We start from the raw sequence: 23,611 nt of genomic DNA, 5'->3' as shown, positions 1-23,611 counted from the left end.
TGTGAGATGGGCACAGGAGCAGCTGGCTGGCCTGCTTTGAGGCCAAGGCACACATCCCAACTGAACACACACTGCCATGTGCTGCAAATGGAACGCACTGCAGCATGTCCTTATCTTTATTTTGGCTGTCAGGGTGCAAGTCTTGCTTAAATGTGAGCACGTGCAGCGTCTTCACAGTTAGAGCCAGCAGGTTTGGAGTGGATATTTGCAGGTGCTGATGTTGAGAAGTGCAGTGGGATTACAACATGCAAGCAAAAGCTCAGAATAATTAGTTATTTTTGCTTCTGCTGCAGGAATTTGTTAGACAAGCCAACACTGAGCCCTCCATGTGCTGGGCACTGTGTGCATACATAGTGCCAGGCAGCCCCTGCTGTGCCTTAGGCTAGCATGAAGTGTAGTGACGAATTGGTAAGCTGAGAGCTGGAGCAGAGATGTACCAGCAGACCGTCTGCCAAGGTCAGCAGAGCACCACTGAGGGTACAGCTGGAATCACTGCTCACCTGAGCCGGATTCAGCTCGTGGCTCTGCAGGTTGTTGGCAATACCTTGAGACAGAGATAATGACAGCATTCAGCACCAGTTATCTTCCTGCTTGTTGGTTTACAGCGTGCTGAAGGTTTTCTTGGACCTGCAGGGCGCTGTGTGCAGAAACAATTGTGTGCATTGCAAAGTAGCACAAGACTTGGGATATGTCATCATTTTATCAAATGTACTGTACGTGGGGTCAAAAATCACCTGTATCTGGTGGCAGATGAGGTAGTTTTTCTTATGCAGTGTGCTTTGGAGCTGAATACTTCTTTGGCCATTAGTAATTAGTGTATAAGAAGCCTCGTCTCCCATCATCTGACAGGAGCCTGGGGAAATGTGAAACAGACAGAAAGGCCTCCAGTTGTGGGCATGGCCGTCGGTCCCCCCCAGCTTTCAGTACCCCAGGAGGAGTTAGAAATTTCTGGGACTTGCAGCAGCCGCAGCAGAGGGCTGTGTGTGGCCCCAGTGCCACCTGCTGGACGGCCACTGGGGGACCTGGGAGGTGCCTTGGTGTGAGTTACAGAGCCACGCCAGGTCATCAGCAGTGCTCCCACGGTGCCATGGTGGCGCACTTGGAAGAGCTCGATGCCATCTGGGGCAGTGACACGAGCAGCCAGCCTTGCAAATTCACCTTTTTTTTGGTGTTCTGCTGTGCTCTCGTGCAGGAGTTGAACAAGAAGCGGACCCAGAAAGAAATGGAGCACGCCATGCTGATCCGGCACGACGAGTCGACGCGTGAGCTGGAATACAGGCAGCTGCACACGCTGCAGAAGCTGCGAATGGACCTGATCCGGCTGCAGCACCAGACTGAGCTTGAGAATCAGCTGGAATACAACAAGCGACGAGAGCGGGAGCTGCACAGGAAGCATTTCATGGAGCTCCGGCAGCAACCAAAGAACCTGAAGGTGCTGGAAGCTTTCCTTCCCTCCCAGCCTGTGTCCTGCCGTGCTTTGTGGGCAGGCAGGTTGTGTGTCTGAGGCTTCTCAAGCAGCACCTGTGCCGCAGAACCAGCATTCTCCACCGTGCTCTCCCTTGCATCCCTTCCCTTTGCTCAGAGCTGCACTGGTATGAGGAATTTGCAAGCTATTGTAGCAGAGCTCACCGAGGATTTCTGTTAAATGCTGTGTTAATTGAGACTGCCCATAAAAATAGGCTGCTCCTTACCGAGGTATGACAGGATTTGCTCCTGATAGTCCATGCCATCCTCCGCTCTCGCTCATGTTAGCCTACAGACCTCAGCATGGAAAGGGGTTGGCTGATGCTTCCTTGCTTTAAAAATCAACAAGGGGAGCGAACACGGGTGTGCTGAGCCCTGTGCTCTGTCCGGGTTCAGAGCTGCCCTGGGGGATGGCTCTCTTCCTCAGAATGTCTGAAAAAGCGTAGTGCTTTTGTTCATTTCCTCACACTCTCACAGGTTCTCAGGTCGGCTGTCCCTGTGTAGTGTCTGTAGTGAGGAGAGGCAGCTCATGGAGGCTAGCAAAACGGGAGGCCTCAGAGGCAAGGCCATTGCACTGTGCGGGAGGCAGGGGGCAGCAGTAGAAGACTGATGTCCTGGGCTAAGGAGGTTTGGTTGATCCTGTTCCTGGCCCAGGCCTGTGGTCAGTGGCAGCTCAGCACACACTGGAGTTGCCCTCGAGCTGATCGCTGCGTGCACAGAGCAGGAGAAATGCAGAGCACGGGGGAGCTGTGGTTGTGCCTCAGGGCTGTGTCCGTTCGGGCACGCTGTGACCTCTGCATTCCCAAAGCAATCTGTGCTCTTCACATCGTTCCTTCCTTGGCAGGCAATGGAAATGCAGATCAAAAAGCAGTTCCAGGACACGTGCAAAGTGCAAACTAAGCAGTACAAAGCACTGAAGAATCACCAGCTGGAAGTAACTCCAAAGAGTGAGCACAAGACAATTTTGAAGAGTCTGAAGGACGAGCAGACGAGGAAGCTCGCCATCCTGGCGGAGCAGTACGAGCAGAGCATCAACGAGATGATGGCCTCGCAAGCGGTAGGTGCAGCATCCCTGCCCTCCTGCCTGTGGGCCTGCAGGGCTGTGGGTGCAGTCGGGCCACCAGTCCTTGCAGCACGACGTGTTCTGTCTCACAGCTGCGACTGGACGAGGCCCAAGAAGCGGAATGCCAAGCCCTGAGACTGCAACTCCAGCAGGAGATGGAGCTCCTCAACGCGTACCAGAGCAAAATTAAGATGCAGACAGAAGCACAGCACGAAAGAGAACTCCAGAAGCTGGAGCAGAGGGTGTCACTGCGCAGGGCACATCTGGAACAAAAGGTGGGTTTGGGGCGGGCTGCTGGCAGCGAGCAGCTGCTGCCTGAGTGCATGTGGCTGTAGTTGGTGCCCGGCGGGGGCCTGCAGAGGGCTGTGTGTGTTTGAGGGCGCTGCTGAGGGGCTGTGCTGGTTGTGCTTCTTGCAGATTGAAGAGGAGCTCGCCGCCCTCCAGAAGGAACGCAGCGAGAGGATCAAGTTTCTGTTGGAAAGGCAGGAGCGAGAGATTGAAACGTTTGACATGGAGAGCTTACGAATGGGCTTTGGGAATTTGGTCACATTAGATTATCCCAAGGAGGACTATAGATGAGACGAAATTTCTTTGCCATTTAACAAAAAAAAACCAGACAAAATCAAACAAAATAGGTACAAAACTTGCAAAAGCAACATTCCCCATGTTAACGGGCGTGCTCTCTCTCTTTCTGTCTCTCTTACTGACATCGTGTCGGACTAGTGCCTGTATATTCTTACTCCATCAGGGGTCCCCTTTCCCCCTGTGTCAAGTCCCGGTGCAGGACGGCTCCTGGCGGTCTTTTCCATAGTATGTCACAGTATTGATGTCTCTGTGCAATGATTAAAAATGTTTCAGTGAAAAACTTTGGAGACGATTTTAATGGAGAAAAAAAAGAAAAAAAAAAGAAAAAAAAAAAAACCAAACCCAAGTGGATGTTTGTTGCTTTGGAGCAATCACTCATTTTTCCACCAATCTCTGAAAGTACAAGCAAAAAAAAAAAAATAAGTGATAGATACAAACCCAGGGGGAGAGAGACGAAATCCGCAGCCTTACCTTAACTAGCTGCTGCATAATTTTATTTTATTTTTATTTTTTTGGTATTTATTCATCAGGAATAATGAAAATAATAATAAGAAAAAAAAATTTTATTAAAGATTGTGAAAAAAAAAAAAAAAAATTTGATACATTTTACAGGAAGACAAAAAAAAAAAAAAAACCACCAACCACGGAATCGTGCTGTACATATCAGTGGTGACATATTATTACTTTGTGGGGGAGGGGGGTGGGCGAAGCCCTGGCGCTTTGTAGGAGCACCGTGCCAGGCAGGGCAGCCCTCGCTCCTCGGCGTTACTCTTGATTGTATCATAAATCATTTTCTGCTGTCGCGGAGAATGTTCGAATACACTTAGAAACGAGCCCGCGGGATCCCAGTAGCACAAATTGGGCTTTGTCAAATCGTGTATTTTGTGTATAGAAGGAATTTAAGGAGAGCTTTTACTTATTTTCATATTGTATTTTAACTGTTTCTCTGATCAGAAATTTTTTTACTTCTGTCCTCCCCTTTTCCCTCCCCTCCTCCCTTCCGCTTCAGTCCCTGCAGTTCGGCGCTGTCTCTCACACCATCCCCGCTCCTTTCTTTTCTCTTTCTTTTGGCCCATCCTATTGCTTTATTTTCTGATGTTTCTGTTCCTCTCCCGAATCCTCCCCCGGTCTCCCATGATTTCGGTCATAAATATCGCATTACTCACACTTTCAAACTGTGTATTTTCTTACAATAAAAAAAAAAAAAAGATGGAAAAAAAAAAAAAAAAAAAAAAAAAACCAACAAAACAAAAAAACAAAAAAAAAAGGCTTTAATTCTTTTGCATGCACTTTAAATAAAAAAAAAACAACAAAAATTTTAAAAAAAAAGCAACAAAGAAAACAAAACAGCAAAAAAAAAAGCAAAAACGTTTTTCAGGTTCAAAGGAAGAGCATGAGTAACTGTCAGAGCTTTTAATTATATTTGTAAATAAAAGTGTTCATCACAGTGCCTCGCTGTCTCTTTGGGGGAGCAGTGGCTCACGGCCTGGCCCTGGGCTGGGGGGGAATGCGTTCAGACTGCTGCATTGCTGCTCATGTCTTTATTTTATGCCTTTCTTCCAGTCTGAACTGGCTCAGCTCTTGGGATCTGCACCCTCTGGTGTTTTGTTGTAGATCTTGGTGTGTTTAGTTGGGGCTTTCCCCTGAAAGCTTCCTTGCTGGGAGGACCTGTGCCTGTGATGCTCTGCCTGTGCCACCCTGCCACCAGCTGGCACCGTGCTGCAGGTCTGGCTGTGCTGCCTTCCAGGTATGGAGCTGCAATGCTGGGTTGGGTTCCCACCCTGGGGGCAAACTATGAGGTAACTGATTTCCACAGGGCATTGCTATTAGGTGTTGAAGTTCGTAATGCATGTCTGTCTTTCACACCCCTTAAAAACAGGTCCTTTGAGACAATGAAGCAGTTAAAAGGAGGAAGGCTTCCAGTTGTGTGAAGCAGTTACATTGTCTTCATCTTCTTTAAAACAAAGCCTGTGATTTGAATGCTGGTTTGTTTCCTGCCCCAAGGGCTCAGGAAATAATACCGGGCCTGGCTGCTGGAAGAGCAGCAACCAGTGTACCCTGCAGCAGGGCTGGGATGCATCTTCAGGCGTGTAATGCTGGTGGCAGTGCATGTCACAGGAGGTGAAACCTGCACTCAAGTGAGCAAATGTTGCCCCACTTGCTGCAAAGAATGCATTAGCAATAGGTAACAGGCTGTAGACTACCCTACACCACCCTGAGGTGAGTGAGGCAGGGGCTTCTGGGATGTGCCTGCCTTGCACTTTGCTCCTCAAGCCCAGGAAGTGCTAAGGCAACTGCCAGGATGGTGGAGCTCCCAGCACAAGGCTCCAGCCTCTCCTTGCACACCAGAAGAACCTTGCTACATCACACTGCTCCTCTAAGTGCTCCCCTCTTCCCCCCCTCCCCCAAGAAGACAACCACACTGTCCATCCACCTTGCAAAGTGTTTAATTGCACTGTGAGCAAACACCAGGTCACAACAGAAGTCGAGCAAAGCAAAGCCTCTCAGCTTTGAGTGGAAACAGAGATCAGAAAGTAGTGCTATAAACCAGAGTCCCTACCTCATTCTACTAATTAGTGGTTCACATTATTGGAGGCACCGGCCAAATACTTGCAAGAGAGAAAAAAAATGCAGTTTCCTTTATAGACTGCTGCCCTCTTCCCTTCTGGAAGGAGAAGGCTTCGCAGCCAGAAGTGGTTCTGTACCCACACTGCTGCTGCATGACACCGTTTTAACACAGTAGAGACACTCTGAAGTGGCACTGAGTCACAAAGGCTTAAGCTTCCCTTGAGCAGGTTGGCCTTGGGGGCTGCTCTCACAGGGTCAGCTTTTCAAATGCCTATTTAGCTATGGCCTGTACCTACAGGAGCCAGCTGAAGCACAGTGCACAGCCAGACCACTCTGACACCAAAGCAGATTCACTTCACAGAGATCGGTGGGGTTATGGTTCAAGTTACGGCTCAAGTTGTCAGTGCAGGAGCAGCTGGGTTCTCAGCTCATCAGGCAAACAAAACTACAGAGAAATGCTGAGACAAGACCGGTCTCCAGGGGAACGGAGAATGCAGCACAGTGCGTGGTCAGGTCCCTTCTCCCTACTTCCCAGATAGCTGCTCATAGAGTTTCGGAACGTAGTCATCCCACTCTGCCTGGTAGCAAGTGCCAGCCACCGGCACCCCCAGCTCATACTTGCTGCGGAAAGCTGCTACCTTGAACTTCCCTCGCTTGTCGCCGGAGCGATTGGACAGGATGGGCTCATTGCAGGCCAGCTGCTTCGGCTGCTCGTACACCAGCCACACGTAGCGGTGCAGCCCTGCAGGGATGAGACAGCATTACAAGTGCACCTCGCTTGGAGTTACGGGGTTGAAGGGTTGAAGAGACCCCAGCTCAGGAAAGAAGCCTGTGTCCACCCGAGGATTGCTGGCAGCTGATACCACCATTCCCTGGGATAAGAATGACTGAGCTAAATGAGCTTAAGGGAGGTATCTTGAGATGCCTGAATGGCTCGTGTCACACCTGTGCTCCTTCTGGCTACTGAATGCAGGCACAGCCCCTAAACAGATACAGAAGGGGTGGTGCTGCTAACTCCTGACCAGGCTTGGATTTAGATGCAGGTGGACCCGTGGGCCACTTCTGCAGCACTGTGCTCCCCTCCAAGCCCACATTCACCCACCCACTCCACCACCAGGCCCGAGGCACTGCTGCAGGCAGGCACCCACCTGTTCCTTTTGGGGGTCCCGAGCCCACGTAGTCTGACAGCACGGTCCCGCTCCCCACATCGTTACCTTTCATGTTGGTCACCAGGAAGTGATGCCATTCTCTGAAAGAAGGTTAAAAAACTAAAACTAAAACAATCAGGCTGCACAACAACCCTCAGGTACAACCTTCCTCTGCTCCAAGCAGCTGTTTTCCCGTGGGCTGTTAGTGTAGGAGAACCAAATCTAACCTCTGCCATTTCTAATTCGTTAAACCTAAAAAGCAGTGGGAGCTCAGTGCCTGCTGCAGGGCTCAGAGCCCATTGGGCAGCTCCATCCTGCCCTGCAGCACCAGCACCCACCTCCGAGCCCAGAAGCGAGTGCTGCGTGCGTTCCTGAGCCCGAGCTGAGGGCGAGCTGCTCCCTCGCTGCTCTGACAGCCCTGATTCCAATTCCTGCACACAGCACAACGAGCAGCAGATCTGTGCCACCTCGAGCTACTAGCAGAAACGGCAGAATCAGCTGCTCTGCCTCGCACTGTGCAGGTCTATGAGGACAGATACAAAGGCAGGGCGCATCCCCCGCCTCCTGCCAGCCGCTCGGTCCAAAAGCGACGCTCCATTTCCCGCAGATTCGATAGGAAATCACCAAACGCCATTACCTGAACTTCGGATCCTTCCGACTGGGCGCATCGGGGTCGGTGAGCACCAGGGTGTAGAGCTTGTGGGGATCACAGCCATCCCACTCGATGCTGGTGGGCCGGTGCTGCACCTGAAGGACCGGCAGCGTCACCACGCGGCTCATCCCGCCCCGCTCCCGGCAAAGCCCCGAAACCCCTGCCATGTTGAACGGCCGCAGCTCCCCTCCACTCACCTGCGTAGGGGTGAGCACCTTGCCCAGCTCGTCTATCTCCACAGAGCCGTACTTGACGCGCAGCGGGTGCGCGGGTTTCTGCTCCACCTCGCTCAGGCTCAGCGGCCCGTCCCACAGCCCCAGCTCCACCGGCATGGCCGCTCTGCACCCGGGCTGCGCGACAGCGGCACCACGCGATCGCCGCTGCCCTTCGCCCTCCCCCCCTCGCTCCCTTCCCCCGTTCCGCTCCTATTGGCTGCGGCGGCGCCGCGCTCCGCTCCCATTGGCTGCCGGCCCCGCCTCCTTCCCTCTCTCCCGTCTTTAGGGCGCCCCCAGGTGGCGGAGCTGTGTCGTGTGGCCCCGAGGGCATCGGCCGGGGAGTGGCGCCGTTCCGCTGTGTTTACGGGCAATAAACTCTGGGGGCACGCCAGGTAAGCGTGGTACACGGCCGTTAATCCCTGACGATACAAAGTGTCCCACGCTGAGCTGTAAACGTGGCCTGTGGCTGCGAGCGAGCACTGCGCCGATCGCCCCCAGCAGCTCTCGGCCTTGGCCCGGCAGAGAATCGCCTTATTTGTGGCACTGGGGAGCCGCTTGAGGGGCCTCGCACAAAATCGAGCCCTCTCTCCTCCTCCCACGGCCGGCCCGCCCCGCCCTCCTCGTTCCGCAGCGGCGAGGCCCGAGGAGCTGTAAGATGGCTGTAAAGCAGCGCCGCGCCGCGCGGAGGGGCGCCCAACATGGCGGCGGCGGCGGCCGGGGGCGCTCAAAATGGCGGCCGGGGGCGGCCAAGATGGCGGCGGGCGGCCACCGGGTGTCCCGTCAGCGAGGGTGGCGGCGGCGACGGCCGGGCACCAGAGGGGGAGGTGAGGGCGGAGGGCGGGTCGCGCCGCCTCCAGGCGGGTCCAGCCTCAGCAGGAGGTGCCGGAGGAGGCGGACGGCGATGCGGTTCCGCGGCGGGACGGCTCTGGCCGGGCTGCTGGTCGCGCTGTGTGTGTGGCTGCGGATGCCGCGCCGCAGCGCCGCAGGTACGGGAGGAGGGGCGGCCTGAGGGAGCGCAGCGCTGCGGCTGTGGAAGCACAGGTGCGGGCGGCCGAGCAGAAATCCGAGGGTTTTTCTTCCTAAATCACCTTTCCTTCTGAATTCTCATCCGCCTTCGGCAGGATTGCTGCCCTCGGACTCAGAAAGGCCCTCTCCTCTGGGTTCTGGTTGGACGGGACGTGAGGAGCTTGAGGAAGGGGCTTTGTGTGTCCCCCTGTCCCTAACACTCTGCCTTCTGTTTTGCAGGAACAACAGAAGTGGTCTTTGGGAAGGTGGGAGGAAGCATCCTCCTCTTGTGCCGCAATGTCTCCAAAGAGGCCACTGAGGTGCTGTGGTTCCAAGGGGACCCGCGCTCTTTTCCCCCGCTCTTCTCCTCGAGGGTCACCTTCCCCCCAGACGTCCGCTTCTCCCTGGTGGACAACAGCTCTCTGCGCATCTCAGAGCTGCGGCTGCAGGACGAGGGCAACTACACTTGTAAGGAAGTGCTGAACAAGACAGACCACGAGCACAGAGTCCAGCTCCTGGTAGCCAGTAAGTCTGTCCCAGAATTTCCACCCCTAGGTCGCACAGGTCCCATTTCCGTTCCTTATCCATTTTCTTAGAAGTCTTCATAGGCCTGGGCTGCATCCTGCTGTCCTCCCTACCAACCGTAGGGTTTGGAAGAGGGAGAAGGCTGCTGCCAGTTCTGCTTCATTGCCAATCTGTGCTTTACTAGCTCTTGCTTTTCTTGTTGATCTTTCTGTTAACATTTGCAGTGTGATGGCTATTTTCTGTTTGCGTTCAGGGTGTTGCTGCTTTGTCGGTGGTTGTTGACAGGTATGTGTTGTAAAAGTTGTACCTGTTCTGTACAGATTAAATCTCTGAACGTTTGCACAGGTGAAAATTCCCTTCCTGGGGCGAGGAGCCTGCAGACGGAGTCGGAGGGTCACAGGGGCTGGACTGAAGGAATCAAACCTTAAGCTGCTAGATAGATAGATAGATAGATAAATAGAGAATTTGGTAGGCTTAGGGCTTAGAAATGGGAGCCCTAAATTTAGAGCAGTGAAGCAAAATGCTCGTGAGCAAAAGATATCAACGAGCAGCAGTGCTGCTGCCACTCACCGTTTCTGAGAGTCACTCAAAATCTGAGTTGTTTCCGCACTGATTGTGTGCAGATCGTGGAATCATTACGATTGGAAGGATCACTGAGATCATGTAGTCCAACCACCAGTTGGTTCTGAAATTGGTTTGTTAATGTGTGACTTGTCAGTTAATTTCCAAAGGTCACGCAGGCACTGTGCACCACTGGAGTCTCCTTAAGCAGGTGGGAAAGAGATTTCTAGTGATGCTTAAGGCCAGTAAAAGCAACATCAGCACAGGCTAAAAATTGAAGCTTATCAACATAATGTTAGAAGCAAGTACCCATTTTTTTTCATGCTCTCTGTTGCTGGCCATAGGAGCAGCTTGGCCAGGGCTGCTGTGAACCTCAGGTACAGACACAACATCACCCAGGATCTTCAGGCTTTGTGTGGAAGTTAGCAGTTGACACCTCATACTGGATGTACCAAAAAGTTTTCTTTGTGCTTAAAACAGTGCTCTGGCTGCGCCCACCTTTCAATGCAGGGCAGTTTCTGGTGTCTCAGGCTGACATTTTGCTCTTGTTAACCACAGCCAAAGTTCACAGTCAATTACAATCACAATTATGAGACCACCCCAGAGCTGGAACAGAGGAAGTGCAATAGGAAAATCTCTTGGCACAATTGGCTGTTCTCAGAGCTCATAAAAGGTGCATGTATATTGTTCCTGGAAAGCCAAGCCCTGAGAAGGTGTTGTTGCAGCTCACGTGGGTTTTTGCCGTGATTTTTTTCCCATTTAATCCAAATTGTGTGATCTCTCCAGTCACTTGAAAAACGCTTTACAAAATAAGCATAACTCATCCTTCTTTGACACCTTTTCTTTGGAGCTTTCTTTGGCAGCATCTCTCAGTCTTGTTGAGCATTGTAGCAGGTGAGCCAGCTGCAGGGACACTGCACTTCTGCCTGGATCAGAGTCCAGAATCCCTCTGGCTGTTAAACAAACGTGTGTGTATTTGCATATGGGTGTGTATGTGCAAAAGTTTCTCCACCAAAATCCTACTCTTGGGCATCCCCAGAAATGTGAAGAAACCAGACGATGGGGGAGAGGCATGAAGTCCAGCTGCATGAAACGTGAGCTCTGCTCTGCCTGAGGGGGCTGCTCTTGTATTTCTGTTGGCTTCTGCCCCATCTTGCCTTTAGTTGTTTCTGCATTTAAATAGCAAGCTCTCGGTTACCCGATGGTCAGCCCTGGTGTGAACCCAGCAGTGCCTTACCCACCTCCCTTCTCTTGGAGTTTGTCCCCACTGCTGCAGTGTGATGTGAGCATAGCACGGCAAGGGGCTGAGCGAGGCACTGTGACCCCACGCAGCAGTGACAGCTGACTCCATCAGACGATGCTGTGGCAAAGATGTGTCCTTCCCCTGTGTTCTAGTGGTTGCTGTGATACTTCTTGCAAAGCAGCCTCCTGCTTTGTCCCTCTTGGCTGTCTCAGTTATGCTCCCCTGAGGCAGTGGTGCGCCGATCAGGGGGAAACGCAGGCAGGGAACCTGTGGAGAGTTTCAAGGGGAATGATTGCAAAGCTAAGCTTTCTCTGAGGTTCCAGCCCTGGGACACCAAGTGCCTTGGATATGTTTCTAACTGCGTGACCTTCTTGCTACAGATCCACCACGTTCCACCCCGAAGTGCTGGGCTGAGAGCTCCTCCTCGGGGCTGATGCTGCAGCTGTTTTGCAGTTGGCCTGGGGGGTATCCCCACCCCACCCTGCACTGGCAAGAAGAGGGGCACGATCTGGAGAACTCCAGCTGGCTCATCAGCTCCACAAGCTCCTCAGACACCCACGTGGAAACACTGAACAGCTCCTACCTCTCCCACCGCAAAGTGTTCAAGTGTGTTGGGAGCCACGTTGTGAAGCAGGAGGAGCCTGCATGCTCTGTGGAGATAAGTAAGTTGGTTTCTTCACCGTATTAATGATTAATGGTGGGGCAGACAGGTATCCTGATCGTTCTCTGCCCTCCAGAGCCAGTCTTGCTGGTTCTTGCAGCAGGGGAGGGATGCAAACAAGGCAGCCTGACAAGATTTGGCTGTGCAGAGGTGACTGCACGAGGCACAGAAGTCCTACAGGTGAGATCTAGCGTGGCAGAGTTGTTGTTGAGTCGTGTTTTGGGTTGACAAATCCCTGTGCACCAACCTTTTCTCCTGTGCAAACACTCATACCTGTGTCCAGAACAGAAAACATGAACCAGTGATTTGAGTGCCTTGCTCAGCTTGAGTTTAAATGTACTGGGGCTGGGTTTATGTCAGAATGGTTTTGTGTGTCCCCAGCCCCCTGGGCTGCCTTTCTCCTCTGCCATATTCCTCCTGGCTGCCCTCCAGGTGTTGTCCTCTGTCGATATAAACGCAGGTGTCAAAAATGGGAAAGTGAGAGTTGCTCCTATCACATAATATCATATCGCTCCATGGAAGGCTGCTCGAGTCTCAACCTGCATGTTTTCCTCTGTTAATGATTACTAATCAGTCGGATGGCTGACAGATTGTTCTGTTTAACTCTTCCATCTCTTCCTTGACTGTGTCTTTCCTTCTGGGCTGGTTCAGAAGTCCCCTCGTTGGAATTGGAGCCCCCAAAGACCTGTTTTGTGGGTGACAACGTGACCCTGACGTGCCGTGTGACCGAGAGCGTGCCTGCAGCAAGACTCACCTGGCTGCGGGGCATCACCCAGCCAGAGATCGAACCTGGAGGGAGGTACTTCATTGCCCAGGAGGGCAACGTGTCCCACCTCACCATCCAGAACTGCTCCCAGGGCATCGACGGGGGCTGTTACATCTGCAAAGCACAGAACCCCGTGGGGCTGCGGGAGGTGTTCGTCTGCCTGACGGTGAAGCGTGAGTAGGGCTGCCTGGGGTTGCTGTGGCTGGGAGTGTAAGGAAAGCAGGGACACAGCTCATGGCAAGTGCTGGAGAGCCCCTGTGGGGCTGCGTTTGTCACTGATTGTCTGTGATACCTTTTGTGTTTTCACTGCAAGCGAGGTGTGGGACTGGGTCTTCTCGTCCCAGAGTTAAAAGCCTCCATTCCTCTCACCTTGGTGTATTGGGCCTGAGAGAGGAGCACAGCTGCTCCTTGGTCCTTCCTGCTGATGCTGGGGGCAGAGGAGCTCTTAAGCAGCAACAAGCAGGAGCGGATTTGTTTTCACAAAAACCTTGCAGTGTTGTTTTCCATGTCAATGAAGCATGGTTGTTTCATCATACGAACACACCTTGTGTGGTGGTGGGACTGTAGGGATGGGGGGAAATCAGAGCAGCACAGCACTGAGACCTCTGTTATTTGAACATCCTTGGCATCCATCCGTGTCCCAGCAACAAGTTGGCCTCTTATGTTTCCCTTTTCTGCAGAACCAACGAACATAGTTGGAGTCGTGGGTGCGGTGGTGGTGCTGTCCCTGATGGCTGTCCTCACCATCTCTGGGGTTGTCTTGTACTACAATCCTCTCTTGTGCCTCAGAGGTAGGAGCTCTCCTCTGTGCAAGCCACGGGGTAGAGAGGAATTTTCCCTAACCTACCTGCCCTTCCTGTTGTGTTGGAGTCAGCTACTGACTACCCCCAGCTCTTGGGCATCATCGTGCTCCTGGTAAGGAGCCCATCCTCCCTGGAGGAGCTGGGCTGGAACACAAGGCCCTTCCATGGCTGGATGCTTCAAGTAGCTTGCCCTGAGCTCCTGCAGGGAGCTGTGCAGAGCCATTCCTACTCTTCCCTTTCCTTCCGAGCTCCTATGCACAGCTGGTAGGATCTGCACAGCAAAACCAGCAGCTGCTCTGGGATTGGTTTCTAACACTCCCTTCTCTCCTCCCTTCTCTCCCATTTAGGTGCTGCATTCAGGTAAGTTGCTTTTCCTCAGTCTGGTTTGTTAGCCTACCATCCTGGCAGCCGTGATCTCCAGTAGAGCAGAACAGAGCTGTTCTTAGGTGAAAGTGGAAGGGTTCAGCATGGCTGGGTGAGGCTTGATGTGGGTGAGGGAGCAGGAGAATGAGGGGAACACTTGTCATTGCCTCTGGACATGCAGAGGTGTCCTGTTAGCATGGGGGAAGGCTGTGCAGGAGAGCTTCTCCATGGTGCAGGTGAGCCCTAAAACATGGTGTGTAGAGTGAAATGGTGATCTGCTTCTCTGCATGGGTGTCTGCACTGTGTCCTCTTCCTTTGGGGGGACTGTCTGAGAGCTGCATGTAAGCGAGTACTTCTGTGGGGATTCTGCTGCACTGGATTTCTTCTCTGCTTCCTGCTGTCACCACTCCTGGCCCTGCTCCCTCTCCTTGCCCTTGTTGGTTCTGTTCCCACAGCTGCGGTGCTGCGGCATGGGAAGACTCTATTCTGAGTGCCTCCAGTTCCCCATGCGTGCAGGAGGGGAGGATTACTCTGTTCAGGAGGGGTTCTTGCAGTGTAATACATGACTGTTGATGAGATGGTTGGAGGACTTTGGAAGACGAATGGGAAGCAGTGCAGAATGCTGTTGGTGCTGTTGCTGCCAGCAGGGTGTGAAACCAGCTTTTGTTCGCACGCGGTTCGTGCAGGGTTGGAAGAGTCTGTCCAAATGGGTGGTTGTGGTGTATGGAGTTGTCAAGGCCAGGGGAGATGCAGACTGGAGGAACAGGGTCAGGAGAAGCTGTTCTCAGCATCAGCCCACCTCCCCTCGCTCTGCTTTTGACAGGAGCCAGGACTCTGATGATGTCTTAGTGCTGGTGGACTCGGAAGATGATGATGATGATGATGAAAGGAACAAGGAAGAGAACACGGTGGGCAGCTCCATCAAGCAGGAGGTGATGGCGCTGGTCAATGGGAACAGCATCCAGGCTGCTTATCTCAACTGCCCGACAGAAGGTGAGCCCTGCTGCCTGCCTGCTGGCTGGGTTTGGGGGCTGGAGCAACAAAGGGGGGGAAGAACTGTTCTCTGGTTTGCTGACTCTTGCTGAGGTGCTGCTCTGTGCCCTGTGTAGGTGACAAGGGTGAGCTGCACAGCGTGGTCCCTCTTCAGAAGACAAATGGAGAAGATGCACAAGGCACATAACCTCCGTGCCTTGTTATGGAAATGCACAAAGCTCCAGCTGGAAGCCCAGCACCAAACGTCCTCGTTGCCTTGTGGCTGAGCACAGGCTGTTCGTGTCCTGCAGCCATCTGGTTCAGCCAGAGCACCCCTCTTCCTTCTCCACTCCCCCAGCTTTCACTCCACCCTTCCAGCCTTGTTTCTCCCTTTCTTCTCTCTTTTGCTGTTCCTCTTTGTCTCAGATACCCTTCTTAACAAGGTGGCACCCAGCGCAGGAGCAGAGTTCAGCAAATACGTGCCAGTGGCCTGCTCATCTCAGTGCATGTAGGCTTGGCTACGGTGTGGGGTTTCGGCTCCCAGCAATGCTAGAGCTGTGGGGAGCACATGGAGAACGTTGCCTTGAGGCCACCAAGTGGCTGTGCCAGGATGATGGAAGAAGCAATTGGAGGATGGGGGGGTTGGGGTGGGGATGCTGACTTTCCAAGGAGACTTCATTGTTTTTATTATAAATAATTGTTTTGGTTTTTTTTCCCAAGACCTGCACTGTTTTCTTGGGCCCACAGTGAGGGTGGTACTCAGAGGGGTGGGAGCATACAGGAGGAGATTGAGGGATGGATAAAGCCCTGCAGCAGTGAGCAGGGGGGTGTGAGCACACACACAAGGAATGGCAGGGATCTGAGTGCACCTGGGGGAACAGAGGGGAGCTGAAGATGAGGTGGGGAGGGGAAAACGTGGAGAACAGCTGCGTGTGTGCACTGTAGGAGGGAGCTGAGCCCCTCTTGGAGTGTGAAGAATGATCTGAGTCGGGAGCTGAGCAGCTGTGGGGATTGGAGCAGTGGTGCAGGGCAGCAGCTGGGGTCTGACTGTGATCCCTGCAGAGGTTTGGGAGGGCTGGAGTGGGGACTGTGGGGGAGGACAGAGCGTAGGTAGGAGCATGGAGGGGGGGATGTGTCCCAGGGAGCCGTACACCCACTGTCTCCTGCCCCATTGGGGCTCCTGGCTTTGACAAGCCACACTGCAGCCTGGGTTTCCCATCAGAGGCCTCCTTGTGCAGGGGGCTCAGTCCCTGATCCCCAGGCCATACGTGTGTGCTCCCAGCTTCACCGGATGACGCTCATAGCTGGGGGAAGGAAGCATGCACTGCGGGAGCCTCTGGCTGCCCCTGGCAACAGCATTGTGTGCCTCTGCCGTCTGCAATGGCCGCCCCACGTCCTGCTCCTCTGCTCCCTCCCCTTGCTGCACAGGATCCTGATGCTGTCCCTAAGACGTCCCTGGGTCTGGAGGAGCATCTGAGCAGGGTGTTCCAGGACAAGCTGCGGTTCCAGTGAGTGTCCCCATCCTCCCCCTGTAGGCTGCCATTGTGCCCACCAGCAAGGGGCTGTTTGTGCAGCTGATCTCAGGCTGGGTGGAAGGCTCTGAGGTGTCCCCAGCCCAGCAGGCAGGTGACATCCTATGGGGGACAGCCCAGGCAAGGGGCTGTGCTGCAGCCTCAGCTGGGGGTAAGGGGTAACCTGCACACCCTATGGCTGAGCCCAGACAGGCATTTGGGGGGGGTTCTGTTGGGCTTGGGGGTCCTGGCTGTGCTGCCAGCTGTGATGGTCTGTGTGCGTCCCCAGGAAAGTGCCAACATGGGACTCAGCATCTCTGCTGCCCTCCAGGCGCCTGCTGCTGAAAAGGAGGGAGGTGGTGGAGGTGGAAAGAGCCCTGCAGGCCCAGCGAGAGGTACAGCCCCATACAGCCCCCAGCCCACCGCGTGCCCCCCATGCGTGGTTGTTTCTCCTCCATAGTGGGACTGAAACCACAGCTGTCCTTTGGGTGCACAGTGGTTTTTCCCCCTCCTCTGAGCTGGGGGGGAGAGGAACCTTGTGAAAATCAACAAGGGCAAGTGTAGAATCGGGGGAGAAATAAGCTGGGGATGATTCAGAGCCCAGAGAAGTGGTGGAGTTTCCTGCTCTGGAGGTGCTCAATCCCACCTGGACAGCATTCCTGTGCAACCTACTGTAGGGAATAGTAGAGAGGGTGGGATGGGGGAGCTCCAGAGGTCCCCCCCACCCCTGTGATTGTGTCCCTGCCCCTGGGGTGTGGGCTGTGCTCCGGCCACCCTGTGGCCCCTCAGGACTTCCAGCAGCAGATGGACCGCCTGGCACAGCGCTGGCAGCAGCTGGGCCAGAGGGAAGAGCAGCTCCGTGATGACACCATCAAATTCAACGCCTTCCTTAAGGTGTGAGTGGGTTCGGGGCTGGGCTCATGGCCACGTCCTTCTGCCATCCCCACCAATGGCATCTTGATGCCCCAGGCCATGTCAGCAAGGCGGCAGCGGGCGCAGCAGCGGGCAGGTGAGGAGAGGGCACGGGCGGCACAGCACAGAGCTGAGGCCTTGAGGCTGCAGCAGGAGCTGGAGAGGCTGCAGGGGCACAGGGAACAACTGGGACAGCGCCTGCGGAGCCTCCGTGTCTTCGGTGACTTCCTGCAGGATGTGCGAGTGGCCACAGGGCGGGTGAGGGTTCCTGTCCCCAAGGAAGGGCCTGGAAGCGTCCTGTTCATCCCCTCAACGCTGTGCTCCAGTTTCAGGACGTGCCATCCATGCTGGCCCATTTCGGGGCACTGATGGAGGCACAGGTGGTGCTGCTGCAGCAGGTGGAGGCCGGGCGGGTGGCACTGGCCCAGGGCCAGGCTCAGCTCCAGCAGTGCTGTGAGGAGGCTGATGGCGAGCTCACCAGTGGCAACGAGGAGGTGCTCCAGCTCCGTGCCCGTCTGGAAGCCGCCCGCCGTGATGTGCTGAAGGGGGTAAAGGTTGCAGGACCCCCAGGGCGAGGGGCTGTGGGATGGGACCACCTGCAGCCCTGAGCTATTTCCCTGGCCCCAGGAGTCCCACTGGGCCCAGCTGGAAGGTGCTGCAGCCCAGAAGACGCTGCTGCTGGGGCAGATCCAGATGGCGGTGCTGAGCCTCTTCCAGCTCGCCACCACGAGGCTAAAGGTCCCCAAGGATGTGGCCCTGGGGGACACAGAGGCACAACTGGATGTGGTGAGTGTGGCCCAGCAGCCACGGGGCTGGAAGGGATGTGGATGTCCCTGTGACACAGAGGCCCCCGTGTCCCCAGCTGCTGCTCTGCATGCAGGACCTGGCTGCCATCTGTGCCGAGCTGGGGCTGCATCCTCATGTGCCTGCCACCACTGCCACACACTCACAGCATCACAGGGCTGTCGCTGTGCCTCCCAGCCACAAATAGATGGACTTAGGACACAATGAAGCATGGAAGTCACTCCTCAGCCAGTCCAGGGCAGATGAAGAGAAACGCCCCAGGACAGAGCCTGGGCCACCAGCACCCTCCTGCAAGGCACCTGAACAGACAGAAGTAGAGCAGCTGCTCATCTTCAGGCCATCGATACTGATAAAGCCTTTTCCCATCAAAATATAACACAGCTGCAGTCCCCGAGTGCTGCGTTCTTTTAGAACTGAACCTGAGCGAGGAATTACCCCAGGTATAGGACACAAGAGAGGAGGCAGGCTCCAAAACCAGCTGGGTATCTATTTGATGCGTCCTTTGCTAGGCCATCTCCTACATCTTTTTTCGGAGCTTTCCCTTCTTGGTGGCCCCAACACGGCGGCCGAACGCCATCTGTCGCAGCTCCTGCACCCGCTGCCGGTTCCGTGCCTTCAGGCGCTTCAGGCCCCCGCGCTGCAGGAAGCGCTGCTTGGCCGCTGCCTTGCGCTGCTTCAGGATCTGCTGCTTGTTCTTCAGCTCCGAGCGCACCTTGCCCTGGGTGGGGGGCCGCTGGGGGGCTGTGGGACAGACACGGCCACGGGTGGATGTAAAACCAAGCTTGGAGGCCTCAGAGATGCAGGGGGGGTAGATGGGGATTGGTGCTCCTTCAGTTACTCACCGTGCCCACGTTTGTGCTTCCCTCTGTATTGCTCCCGGCCTCCCTGGTTGTCTTCGTCCTCGTCTCGCTCATCAACCTTGTTTTTCTGCTTCCATTTCTCATAGCTGCGGCAGGTTAAGGGCAGGCACAGCGCTTCCCAGCTCTCACCCTCCCCCACCTCCCTCTAGCACCAGGCAGAGCCCCCTCTCCCGTCTCCCCGGCTGCAAGGCCACTCAGCCCCACACCCAGCTCCCCCAGCACAGCGTGGGCAGGATACAGGTTGTTCTTGTAGGAGCTGCTGATGTAGCGCCCGCTCTCTGTCCGCACTTTCTTCTTCTCCTCCTGGCCCGTCTGCCCCACAAAACGCTTCTTCTTGCGGTCCCTGGGAAAGAGGGAGACTCCTGAACAACAAGCCACCTCCACCCACCTCACTGGGCATCCCAATTCTACCTGACACTGCCCAATATACAGCAAGAGTCACTGGCTTTGAGGGGAGGGAAACATTCCCTTGGGCTCTGCTCCCTGCCCAGCTCTTTCCTGCCACAATCAGACCTCACTCACCACTTCAGCAGCTGCTTGCTCCTGTTCAGGTTGTGGCCTTCATCACCCATGAGATCCAGCACAGCCCCAGCTGCCTGCTGCTCGAAGGCACTGCCCTCACCGCCCACACTCAGCCTGCACAGAGGGGAGCAATGAGAACAGCCCAGGCTGCTGCAGGAGGGTGGGGGAGTGCTCCCAACTCACCCCCGCTCGCTCTCAAAGTCCTTGGGTCGATATGGGATGTAGAAATCCTCATCCCGCTGTGCTGGTGGCTGTGGCTTTTTCCTGGCACCATCTTCTGCAGCCCGGCTCCGTTTGCGCTTCCGTCCCACCACGGTGGAGAACACCTCCTGCAAGGGGGCAAACGAGGGGCTGAGGCTCCATGTCCCAACCCCGGGGCCAGCTTCTCCTAGAGGTTCACATGCCCATTCCAAGGCCAAGGCACAGCCCTGTCCCAGCCCCGTTACCTGGAGGTTTTCCTCCTCTCCTTCCTCCTCCTCAGGCTTGGGGGTGGCTGGATGCAGCCCCTGCCCCTTGAGAGCTGCTACCCGCTTCTCCTCCTGCCCACGCTGGAACTTCTCGATGAGGGCACGGTCGTGTCGCCGCTTGGAGCGCATGATGCTGCTGGCCAACGTGTGGGCTGTGGCGTTGATCTCAAAGATGGTCTGTGCACAGAGACAGAGCAAGCCCAGGAGTGAATGATTTAATGCACGGTGAGGATGGGTCGATGGCTGGACTTGATGATCTTTAGATCATTTTTTTCCAACCTCTGTGATTATGGAACTTCCCTCTTTTCCCATCCCTCCCATCCCTCTGCCTTCCATCCAAAGGCCAGGCCCCAGCTCACCGCCTTGGACTTGTAGGCTTTAATGCTGTCCACCAACTTCAGCCTCTCCAGTTCAGTATCTTCAAAGTGAGCACCTGGGGAGCACAGAGGGATCAGCTCATCCACAGGGGAGAAGCATCCCCTCCCACAGTGCCCTGAAGCACTCACTGAAGAGGGGGTGGATGCCCAACTGAGACATGTCCATCTCCTTCACCCTCTTGATGGACTCGGGCGAGGGGCCGGGCCGGGAGCGCAGGTACTGCTTCTGGGCATTGTCAGCCACGCGGCGCAGGCTCTGCAGCTCCAGTGAGCCCTCGTGGTCTGTCAGCAGCAGGCACTCCTCATCATCCACCAAGCTCTGCGGGACGCGACCCAGGACCCCATCTGCATCTGCAGCACCAGGGACATGGCCTCAGCAACCCACCCTGGGAGCAAGAGGGCATCACCCCCCTAAGACCCTTCTGCACAAAAGCTCACAATATTCACGGATAAACCCAAAAGGATGTGCAGCCACCTCCACGTTTGGGTCCTCCTCACCTGCAGGCATCTCCTGGGCACCGGCAAGGATAAGCGGGCGTCCCAGGAAGAGGTGGAGGTCAAAGATGTAGGGCATCTCATCAGGAGCCACCAGCGAGTAGGCAGTGCCACTGCGGCCAGCACGGGCCACACGACCTGGCAGGGTGAGGAGGAGGGGGGTGGGAAACCAGAGCCAGCACCAGCCCCCGACCTGGGACAGGCACCCACTGGCACTCTAGGACCCCAAGGGTCAGCCCACTCACACCTTCCCTGTCACCACCACCCTGAGGAACCCCTGGGTAGCACCTACCAACACGGTGCAGGAAAAGCTTGGACTTGGCAGGGAAGCTGTAGTTGATGACATTGTCCAGCATGGGGATGTCGAGCCCACGGGCAGCCACGTCTGTCACCAGCAGCACCTGGCATTTGCCATGGGCAAATTTGGCAATGTTGATTTTGCGGGCAGTCTGGTCCAGTGAGCTGTAGATGTGGGTACAGCAGATGCCCTGGGACGTGAGTAGCTGCAGACAGGGGAAGAGAGCACAGAACCCACATGGAAATGCACCTCCAGCCCAGGGAACTCAGTACCCCAAGGTACTGAGTCCCTAAAGTGCCCATCCAGAACCCAAACACTGACCTCCTTGAGATACTCCGTGTGGTGCTTCGTGGCCACAAAGACGACTGTCTGATCCTGGGGCTTCACCACGCTGCGGAGCAGGTGGAGCAGCACCGCTGGTTTGTCATCTCCACGGACGTGGAAGAAAGCCAGCTGCAAAGAGAGGGCAGGGCTCAGCCCTTCTGGGCCCCCAGGCTTTTGGGAACACCTCGCAGTGCCCACTCATTTCTGGGCTGGTCACCCCTCATGAGTCTCCAGCCAACATGGGGTAACTTGTAGGCATGGGAGCACCTGGTGCTGGAGGGAGAGGCACAAAGCTCACCTTGAGCTGCTCACTGAGCTTTGACTCCACATCCAGACGTATCAGCATTGGCTCAGTGAGACCTGTGGGACATGGTGGATGTGGGACACAGAGCTGAGACCAGCTCTAGCTCCCAGCCTGGGAATATCCACTTGACCCAACCCCAACCCAGCTGTGTTTCTCTGGTCCAGTGACCAGTACAGCTGCAGGACAGGGAGAAGTCCCCCTAACAGATCATTTCCACCAGTATAGGACCACCAAGCTTTGGAGCCAGTCCCAACCCAGCCCATCTACCCAATTCTCACCAGCACGGGCAAACTCAACGAGCAGCTTGGGCAGTGTGGCTGAGAAGAGGACGGTCTGGTGGCTACCCGGTAGCCGAGCAAGGATCTCTTGGAGCTGTTCTGCAAAGCCCATCTCAAAGAGCCTGCAGGGAAAGCACATGGGACATGGGATGTGGCAGCCAAGGTCCCCCTGCTCCCATCATCACCTCCAAGCACACTGACCTGTCAGCCTCGTCAAACACCACGTACTCCACGCTCTGCAGCTTCAGGTTCATCTCCACTGCCACATGCACCAGGCGCCCGGGAGTGGCAATGATTCTGTGAGGGCCAGAGATGATGATGTTGAGCTGCTTGCAGTCTCCCCACACCATCCCAAATCTGACCTTGGCGGCCACGTCCCCACCAAGTCCTCTCCCTGCACCCACACTCACATGTCGGGGTTCTCGTGCAGCGCAGCAAACTGATCCTCCATCCTGTGAGAGTGGGGAGAGCCCAAGAGCAGGGGACAGCTCAGCCCACCGCCTCCCAGGGCTGGGCAGATCTGGGGCTGTTTTAAGGATGCGGGGGCTGGCAGGGACTCAGCGAGATCAGGAATACCACTCACTTGTCTCCTCCCAGCACAAGAGCGGTCTTCAATCCTGTGAACTTGCCCAGCTTCAGGGCAAGAAGGGAAACAGTGAGGTTAAAGCACACCGGGATTCCAGCCCCAAGTGGTGCCCACTTGTCCCTGTACCTCCTTGGTGAACTTGAGGGTCTGCAGGGCCAGTTCACGAGTGGGTGAGAGGATGAGGGCGCGTGCTCCAGAGGGGCTGGGTGCCTTCAGCCGCTCAAACATGGGCAGGAGGAAGCAGGCCGTCTTCCCACTGCCTGTCCGTGCCATCGCCACCACGTCACGGCCACGCAGGATCACAGGGATGGTCTGTGAGACACAGCCCTGCTGTCAGTGCCCCATGGGGGGACACAGCATAGCCCCTGCACCCCAAGGCCTCACCTTCCTCTGGATGGGCGTGGGCACTTTGTATCCCTTCTTCATCACACCCTTGAAGACAGGGTAGCTCAGGCCTGCAGGGACATGGAAACAGTGAGGGGACATATGGATGGTGAGGGGCTCTGCAGGTGGGGTGACCTCCACCCTACACATACCCATGGACTGGAAGCCTCCGGATTTCTTCTTCTTGTTCTGAGCCCGCACCATTGCCTGCGTGTCCTCGGCGGTGTCATCATCCCTGTCCTCAGCAGTGGGAAAGGCAGGCAGCGGGGGCACGGGAAGCTGGGGATGGGGGAGGGTTGTGTCACGATGTGGGCACGCAGTGAGCGAGGTTTGTGTCACGGTGACAGCAGGGCTGCCGTGACAGCGGGCTGGGACACCAGCATCACACAGGGATATTTGGGACACGCACACGTGGGGACTGGGGACACCGGTACACGGAGACATCAGCACGTGGGAACGCGGCGCTGGGAAGATGGGCAAACGGGGAGTGGGCACACCGGTCCCGTGCCGCGGGCACAGAGGGGCCGGGCACACACGGGAAGGGGCCCACGGGTTGGGGTCGCGTCTTCCACCCCCTCCCCGCGCCTCCCTACCGTTGCTGCCCGGCGCTGTTCCCCAGCTCCATTCGGTCCGCGCCGCTTGCGGGCACTCGGCGGCGCCATGGCGGTGGAGCGGAAACCGGAAGTAGCCCCGCGCCGGAGACCGGAAGGGGCGGAGACTTCCGGGGCCGAGAGCGCGGGATTGTGCGTGCGGCGCTGCCCACGTGCCCGCCTTGCTGCCCTGCGCCCCTCCTCCGAACGCCTCCCTGCCACAAATAACGATCGCTGCCGAGCGGACGCTGCTTTTATTAGGAGCTCAAGTAACGATTTTCAAAAGGCAGAGCTGTGAAGAAGGC

The 23,611-nt window shown here is 55.7% G+C and overlaps 5 protein-coding genes across 5 annotated transcripts in view; 3 read left to right on the top strand and 2 right to left on the bottom strand.

Moving 5' to 3' along the window:
* Positions 1 to 3,665, top strand: part of TAOK3 (TAO kinase 3) — a 32,498-nt gene extending 28,833 nt beyond the window's left edge. The window contains exons 10-13 of the mRNA XM_042828727.1: positions 1,193 to 1,432; positions 2,309 to 2,521; positions 2,620 to 2,802; positions 2,945 to 3,665. Coding sequence (XP_042684661.1) covers positions 1,193 to 1,432; positions 2,309 to 2,521; positions 2,620 to 2,802; positions 2,945 to 3,106 — 798 coding nt within the window. The 3' untranslated portion in view covers positions 3,107 to 3,665. The remainder of the gene's footprint in view (positions 1 to 1,192; positions 1,433 to 2,308; positions 2,522 to 2,619; positions 2,803 to 2,944) is intronic.
* A 1,878-nt stretch (positions 3,666 to 5,543) lies between these two features.
* Positions 5,544 to 7,847, bottom strand: PEBP1 (phosphatidylethanolamine binding protein 1). Its single transcript, XM_042828883.1, has 4 exons — positions 7,678 to 7,847; positions 7,466 to 7,575; positions 6,829 to 6,929; positions 5,544 to 6,422 (listed from the first exon to the last, which is right to left on the bottom strand). Exons 1-4 carry the CDS (start codon positions 7,810 to 7,812, stop codon positions 6,205 to 6,207), a joined length of 564 nt encoding a protein of 187 aa, XP_042684817.1. The 5' UTR covers positions 7,813 to 7,847; the 3' UTR covers positions 5,544 to 6,204.
* A 742-nt stretch (positions 7,848 to 8,589) lies between these two features.
* Positions 8,590 to 15,258, top strand: VSIG10 (V-set and immunoglobulin domain containing 10). Its single transcript, XM_042828897.1, has 8 exons — positions 8,590 to 8,681; positions 8,941 to 9,225; positions 11,410 to 11,691; positions 12,342 to 12,629; positions 13,137 to 13,247; positions 13,607 to 13,619; positions 14,446 to 14,615; positions 14,732 to 15,258. Exons 1-8 carry the CDS (start codon positions 8,597 to 8,599, stop codon positions 14,800 to 14,802), a joined length of 1,305 nt encoding a protein of 434 aa, XP_042684831.1. The 5' UTR covers positions 8,590 to 8,596; the 3' UTR covers positions 14,803 to 15,258.
* Positions 15,256 to 18,197, top strand: CFAP73 (cilia and flagella associated protein 73). The gene is made up of 6 exons (XM_042828899.1): positions 15,256 to 16,102; positions 16,395 to 16,500; positions 16,895 to 16,999; positions 17,075 to 17,275; positions 17,344 to 17,565; positions 17,645 to 18,197. The coding sequence occupies exons 1-6, from the start codon at positions 15,975 to 15,977 to the stop codon at positions 18,026 to 18,028; spliced, it is 1,146 nt and encodes a 381-aa protein (XP_042684833.1). The 5' UTR covers positions 15,256 to 15,974; the 3' UTR covers positions 18,029 to 18,197.
* Positions 18,130 to 23,393, bottom strand: DDX54 (DEAD-box helicase 54). The gene is made up of 20 exons (XM_042828896.1): positions 23,310 to 23,393; positions 22,869 to 22,995; positions 22,717 to 22,787; positions 22,459 to 22,644; positions 22,330 to 22,379; positions 22,157 to 22,198; positions 21,948 to 22,043; positions 21,747 to 21,868; positions 21,463 to 21,524; positions 21,162 to 21,293; positions 20,835 to 21,045; positions 20,546 to 20,680; positions 20,177 to 20,398; positions 20,030 to 20,103; positions 19,650 to 19,847; positions 19,387 to 19,532; positions 19,204 to 19,317; positions 18,920 to 19,024; positions 18,664 to 18,767; positions 18,130 to 18,562 (listed from the first exon to the last, which is right to left on the bottom strand). The coding sequence occupies exons 1-20, from the start codon at positions 23,376 to 23,378 to the stop codon at positions 18,339 to 18,341; spliced, it is 2,490 nt and encodes an 829-aa protein (XP_042684830.1). The 5' UTR covers positions 23,379 to 23,393; the 3' UTR covers positions 18,130 to 18,338.
* Between the last annotated feature and the right edge of the window lie 218 nt (positions 23,394 to 23,611).

This window comes from Centrocercus urophasianus, unplaced genomic scaffold (assembly GCF_019232065.1).
Source record: "Centrocercus urophasianus isolate 14NV4802_14NV808 unplaced genomic scaffold, USGS_Curo_1.0 seq_30, whole genome shotgun sequence".
NCBI lineage: Eukaryota > Metazoa > Chordata > Aves > Galliformes > Phasianidae > Centrocercus > Centrocercus urophasianus.
This window is presented reverse-complemented; position numbering and strand designations above follow the sequence as displayed.

Coding starts and splice junctions, on each gene's coding strand:
- CFAP73 (XM_042828899.1), top strand. CDS start 15,975: ATGGCCGCCCCACGTCCTGCTCCTCTGCTCCCTCCCCTTGCTGCACAG. Junction 16,103..16,394: donor CAGGACAAGCTGCGGTTCCA/GTGAGTGTCCCC, acceptor GTGCGTCCCCAG/GAAAGTGCCAACATGGGACT. Junction 17,276..17,343: donor TGCGAGTGGCCACAGGGCGG/GTGAGGGTTCCT, acceptor GCTGTGCTCCAG/TTTCAGGACGTGCCATCCAT.
- PEBP1 (XM_042828883.1), bottom strand. CDS start 7,812: ATGCCGGTGGAGCTGGGGCTGTGGGACGGGCCGCTGAGCCTGAGCGAG. Junction 6,930..7,465: donor CGGAAGGATCCGAAGTTCAG/GTAATGGCGTTT, acceptor ACCTTCTTTCAG/AGAATGGCATCACTTCCTGG. Junction 6,423..6,828: donor GGGACCCCCAAAAGGAACAG/GTGGGTGCCTGC, acceptor TCATCCCTGCAG/GGCTGCACCGCTACGTGTGG.
- VSIG10 (XM_042828897.1), top strand. CDS start 8,597: ATGCGGTTCCGCGGCGGGACGGCTCTGGCCGGGCTGCTGGTCGCGCTG. Junction 9,226..11,409: donor AGTCCAGCTCCTGGTAGCCA/GTAAGTCTGTCC, acceptor TTCTTGCTACAG/ATCCACCACGTTCCACCCCG. Junction 11,692..12,341: donor TGCATGCTCTGTGGAGATAA/GTAAGTTGGTTT, acceptor GGGCTGGTTCAG/AAGTCCCCTCGTTGGAATTG.
- DDX54 (XM_042828896.1), bottom strand. CDS start 23,378: ATGGCGCCGCCGAGTGCCCGCAAGCGGCGCGGACCGAATGGAGCTGGG. Junction 20,104..20,176: donor GGGCATCCACCCCCTCTTCA/GTGAGTGCTTCA, acceptor TGTGCTCCCCAG/GTGCTCACTTTGAAGATACT. Junction 18,768..18,919: donor AGCTCCTACAAGAACAACCT/GTATCCTGCCCA, acceptor AACCTGCCGCAG/CTATGAGAAATGGAAGCAGA.